At 53.0% G+C, this 5,641-nt stretch overlaps 1 protein-coding gene across 3 annotated transcripts; it reads right to left on the bottom strand.

Annotated features, from left to right (window-relative positions):
* Positions 1-337: 337 nt before the first annotated feature.
* Positions 338-4,221, bottom strand: LOC123880690 (probable G-protein coupled receptor Mth-like 1). 3 transcript variants are annotated; one of them, XM_045928961.1, is made up of 3 exons: positions 2,881-4,221; positions 741-1,398; positions 338-700 (listed from the first exon to the last, which is right to left on the bottom strand). In XM_045928961.1, the coding sequence occupies exons 1-2, from the start codon at positions 3,936-3,938 to the stop codon at positions 759-761; spliced, it is 1,698 nt and encodes a 565-aa protein (XP_045784917.1). In that variant the 5' UTR covers positions 3,939-4,221; the 3' UTR covers positions 338-700; positions 741-758. The 3 variants fall into 3 exon arrangements, with proteins under 3 accessions (XP_045784917.1, XP_045784928.1, XP_045784909.1); XM_045928972.1 differs by having other exon boundaries at positions 338-705; positions 746-1,398; XM_045928953.1 differs by having other exon boundaries at positions 338-1,398.
* Positions 4,222-5,641: the final 1,420 nt, after the last annotated feature.

The following is a 5,641-nucleotide window of genomic DNA, read 5'->3' as shown; positions in this document are numbered from 1 at the left end:
CGTCTGCGGTAACAATTGTCATTCATAAAATAAATAATTATTTCAAATCAGTGCCGGGCAGCGGCGCGCGGCGATGGCGTTAGTATAGTTATGTCTGCCTTATCGTTACTAATTACTAATTAGCTCGTTCCTTATATCTGTATGCACTAATGACCACCTACCAGTACTCACTCGCTTTTTGATTAGGCACACCGAACATTGACAACGAGACACTTTCATTTTATGACAAGCAGTAGTTCGTCCCAGATCTGAAAAGAAGCTTTTATGATTTTCCCGCTGCCCCCGGCCTCTCGTACTTAGACAAGTTATACTAATAGTAGTAATATTACTTGAGAAATTAATTAAAACAATTTATTTCCACATTCAGTTCTATTTTAACATCGAATCAAACGGGCGAGACGTTCGGCGAAGACATTTCGTCAATAGTCCATCAAATGCTTTGTTATATAATAACACGTACAGTCGTACATACATAATCTTTAATTATTATTATCATACAAATACGTACAAGTAACAGTACTTATTATATACATACAGACGTAGTACACTCTACGATACCTATGTTTACTTATATACAGCCTCTACACACCGACAGTCGATGCAGTCGCAATCCTCAGTCCTCACATACGATAGTACAAAAATAATACTGCAGAATAAATACGTGGCACTTCACGTGGGAGCAGGAGTACTGTCACAGCGTCGCACTAGGCACGGTCAGCGCACGGTCAGCGCACGGTCAGCGCACGGTCAGCACACGGTCAGCACACGGTCTCCATGGGAAGGCGCGCGGGCGGCGCGGCCGTGGTGTGCGTGAGCGACTCGCCGCACGACGGCAGCTGCGACGACGAGGCGGGCGCGCGCGCGCACCACGCGTGCGCGGCGCGCTTGAGCGCGGCCCACGCGTGCGGCTGGCAGCCCACCACCAGGAAGATGAACACGCCCTGCAGCGCGTTGAGCAGGTCCGTGGCGTACCACACGTACTCGGGCCCGCCCGCCGCCCACGACACCACGTCGGCGCCCCACGTCACGCCCATCACCACCACCAGCTTGGCGCACACGCGGCCCAGCGCCGCGCGCTCCGACGTGGACTTGACCTCGTCGCGCCGCCACAGGCCGCACGTGAGCTGGCGCGTGGTGGACGCGAACAGCGCCAGGTTCACGAGCAGCAGCACGCCCACGGGCCCGAAGAAGTACACGAGGATCTCCATGTCGCCGTAGAACCAGCAGCGCTGCACGGCGAAGCGCGGCCGCAGCACGCCGGGCGCCGCGCCCGCCGGCAGCCGGTCCAGCACGGCCGCCGCGCCCGCCAGCAGCAGCGGCCCGCCCCACGCGTACACCATGTACACGCGCAGGCGGCACGCCTCCTGCCCGCGCTCCAGCGACGTGGGCCGGAAGTCCCTGCGGACATCGGCCGCGTTAGCTTCCCGACTTACACTACCCAACTACAAAACCGGCCAAGTGCGAGTCAGACTCGCGCACTGAGGGTTCAGTACTCGGGTATTTTTTTTCAAACATTTTGCACGATAAATTAAAAACTATTATACATAAAAATAAATAAAAATCTGTTTTAGAATGTACAGGTAAAGCTCTTTTATTATGACTCTTGGTTTACTTTTTTTTTTTTAAATCTTTATTTTAAGAGATTATTCGCTGGGCGAATATGCCTCTCTATATAGCTGCAATATAGAACATTCTAAATCTAAATTAATCTAGATTAAAATCTAGCCAGTAAAAATTGAATAGCTTTAATTTGACAGACTAAACAGACGGACAGACAGACCGACAAACGGACAGACAAAGTAATCCTGTAACAGTTCTATTTTTCTTTTTGAGGTACGGAACCCTAAAAAACCGACCAAGTGCGAGTCAGACTTGCGCACTGAGGGTTCCATACTCAGGTATTTTTTTTATTATTTTGCAGGATAACTCAAAAACTATTATGCATAAAAATGAATAAAAATCTGTTTTAGAATATACAAGTACAGCCCTTTCATATGATACCCTACTTGGTATAGTTATCTTACTTTGAAAATTGAAACACATTTTAATTTTTTTTTAATGATGTAACCACAAATTCGCGGTTTTCAGATTTATTCTTGTACTTGTGCTATAAGACTTACCTACCTGCCAAATTTCATGATTCTAGGTCAACGGCAAGTACCCTACGGGTTTCTTGACAGACACGACCGACGGACGGACGGACGGACGGACGGACGGACAACAAAGTGATCCTATAACTATAAGGGTTCCGTTTTTCCTAAGAGGTACGGAACCCTAAAAACGATGTATTTTCAATTTTCAAAGTAAGATAACTATACCAAGTGGCCATCATTATGAAGGGCTTTACCTGTACATTCTAAAAATCTAAACAGATTTTTATTTATTTTTGGGCATCAAAGTTATTGATTCATTGTGCAAAATGGCGGAAAAAAATACCCGAGTACGGAACCCCCGGTGCGACAGACTCGCACTTGACCGGTTCCTTCCATGTCGGCCGTTTTGAATTTTTTTAACCCCCGACGCAAAAAGAGGGGTGTTATAAGTTTGACGTGTGTATCTGTCTGTGGCATCCTAGCTCCTAAACTAATGAACCGATTTTAATTTAGTTTTTTTTTTGTTTGAAAGGTGGCTTGATCGAGAATGTTCTTAGCTATAATCCAAGAAAATCGGTTCAGCCGTTTGAAAGTTATCAGCTCTTTTCTAGTTACTGTAACCTTCACTTATCGGGGGTGTTATAAATTTTTAATTTGCACTTGTAATTAAGTAGGTATATTATTTGTTGTTATAGCGGCGAGTTAGGACAGACAAAAATGGACAAAACTGCTCGGGGAAACAATGAACTGTAGAGGCTAATAGATATTCGTCAGTCATTACACTCACCGGAACGTCCACCAGATGTTGAAGCACATGGTGTTGAGCCAGAAGAACGCCGACAGGAACAGGAAGTGCATGCACACGGCCAGCGCGCGGCACAGCGGCGGCGGCACGCGCTCGCCCGCCAGCTGCGTGGCCGCCAGCAGCGCGTCGCCCAGCATCAGCGCCGCCACGTAGTGCGTCTGGCAGCGCCAGTGCAGCGCGTGGTGCGCCGCCGGCAGCGCGAAGCCGGCCGCCAGCGTGGCCGCCAGGAACGCCGCGCCCACCGCCAGCCCCGCGCCGTACACCACGTGCCGCGCCGAGCGCGCCGCCGCCGGCCGCGCGCACGCCAGCACGCGCGCGCCCTCCGCCGCGTCCACGGCCTCCGCGCACCACGCGCCCGCCGCCAGCCGCGCCGCGCCCAGCCGCAGCGCGCCGTCCGTCTCCAGCGCCGCGCCGGCCAGCGCGCCCGCCACCGCGTACTGCGAGCCCTCGGCGCACGCCGGCCAGCCCGCGCGCACGGCGCTGCCGTTGCCCAGCCGCCGCAGCTCCTCCATGGTGCGCTCGGCGCGCGCCTCGGCCGCCGCGCAGCGCCCGCCGTCGAACGCGTGGCCGGGCGCGCAGCACTTGGCCACGCCGCCGCCGCCCACGTCCTCGGCGCACGCCAGCGCAGCCTCCGCGTCCGCGCAGAAGCGCTCCGGCGGCAACGCGGCCGGCCCGCCGCGCACCTGCAGGCGCCCGCTGTGCGCCAGCAGCGCGTACGCCGCCGCGTGCTCGCGCAGCACGCGCAGCGCGTCGCACGCCGGCACGGCCGCGTACGCCAGCCGCCAGTTCTGCGGCACGAAGCCGCGCTCCAGGAAGCGGTTGCGCGCGGGCGCGAACACGAGCGGCGCCCACGCGCGCTCGTCGGGCGCGCACGCCGCCGCCACGTCCGCGGCGCGCAGCTCGTCCACGCGCAGGCTGTCGGGCGCCAGGCTGTGCGCGGGCGGGCAGCAGCGCGGCACGAGCGCGGGCGCCGGCCGCGCGGCCTGCTCGCCGCGCGCCGCGCGCGCGCACAGCAGCGCGAGCAGCGCCGTCGCCAGCATCGCGGGTCTCACCGCGCGCGACCGCACATACGACACCGCATAGTAAATCCGCCGAGGTCCGAGAGCACTGTTTCTGCACTGAACTGTCGCTTATTTAGTTTAGAAGTTTCCTCGATGTGAAAGTTCGGAATGCACTCGGAAGTTCACCGGCACACCGTCAACAGTAAACACAACATGCCGTCGAGAGAGCGGAGCACGTGAGGCGCGGAGTGCTGCGCGGCGCGCGCGACCTGTCGCTGCGGGAGCTCGAGCGACACTGACACGAGTCACGACTCGCTCGACGCTCGACGAAGTGAATAGTGCCTGCGATCGGAAGGCGGATAGTGTACACTTGCAATTCCGTTTGGCAGGCCGCAGCTTGCAAGTTGCAACGTAGCAGTCGACATCAGCGCTGTGCTCCCTCAGAGTCGCACCGGCAGAGCTACGTACGTGGTGCAGGAACTTTGCTGCACTGTGTGCTAGGGGCTAGGCTAGAGAATAGGTACGACATAATATCATCGGCATCTGAACCCATCACCGATGCCCTAGCGAGCATGGGTCTCCCTCCAGAATGAGAAGAGTTTAGGCTGTTAGCCTTAGCACACGTGCCTTTTGAGAACATTTTGAAGAACTCTCAGGCATTCAAGTGTCCCCGCACTCAGGTATCCCTCAATACCTACATAGCATCCTCGTAAAATGAGTTGTACTAATCTGATGTAGTATCTGAAAAGCGCAGCAATCATCGATGTATTACGATCCACCGAGACCTCCGCCAGTTCAGGGGCTATGAGCGAATACACCTACACAGACAAACACGGATTGCGATATTTTTCAAACTAGATTTTGAAAGGCATTCCGAACCAGTGGTAGATGCTTTTGACGATTCAAAAGAACTTGTAAAAGTTTAATTGAATAAAAATAATTTGAATTTGAATAAAAAGTATTATTCCAAAAAATCAGAGTTTTCACGGGGTTTGAACGAAGTTTTACAAAAATTTACAAAAAAGCTTGTAAATTCGAGAACTAGTATATTATGCATTTTGGAAACAATTTCTCTTTTGGGTTTGAACCCCAACCCCCCCCTGGCTACGGCCATGGGGAAGAACCAACAAGAAACTCGGCGGTTGCTCTTTTGAAGTATTCAATTTACAATAATATATTATATGAAGATAAATCATAAAGTAAAGAAAGTGCTTAGCCTAGAATACGAAAATAAATACTTAATAATAAATTGGACGCTTTATTAAACGCAGCCTCGCACGCGTTGAAATCGATAATACTGTACGAATGCGATAGTGAGGTAGTGAGTAGTGACATGTTGACAGTTGGCAGGGCAGCTGCCACACTGGCGCTCCTCGACCCGCCCAGTGCCGGCGTCCGGGGCTACGCGATCCATCTCAACCGAGACTCGAGAGCTCAAGCCAGTTGGCGCAGTTCAGTGCGTGCTGTGGAGTGTGGACGCCAAAAGCTGCTAAACATTGGACTGCACAATTCTCGGTGTTGCCTCTGCAGTGTGCAGTACTAACTGCGCAGGCAAGACGGAGCGTGACCAAATGCATTTTTCAATAGTTCCAAAACCGGCCAAATGCGAGTCAGACTGGCGCACCGAGGGTTCCGTACTCGGGTATTATTCTGATATTTTGCACGATAAATCAAAACTATTAAATGCACAATTGGAGGTAGGTACCTACTAAGTAAAAACTTTACAGTTGAACTCGAAGTCC

Source organism: Maniola jurtina, chromosome 3 (assembly GCF_905333055.1).
Source record: "Maniola jurtina chromosome 3, ilManJurt1.1, whole genome shotgun sequence".
Classification (NCBI taxonomy): Eukaryota; Metazoa; Arthropoda; class Insecta; order Lepidoptera; family Nymphalidae; genus Maniola; species Maniola jurtina.
Note: the sequence above shows the minus strand (reverse complement) of the source record. Positions and strands in the feature narration are given on the sequence as shown.

Excerpts from the sequence above, each read along its gene's own strand:
- LOC123880690 (XM_045928953.1), bottom strand. The coding sequence starts at position 3,938 with ATGCTGGCGACGGCGCTGCTCGCGCTGCTGTGCGCGCGCGCGGCGCGC. Across the intron at positions 1,399-2,880 it reads AACATCTGGTGGACGTTCCG|GGACTTCCGGCCCACGTCGC; the intron begins GTGAGTGTAATG and ends CGATGTCCGCAG.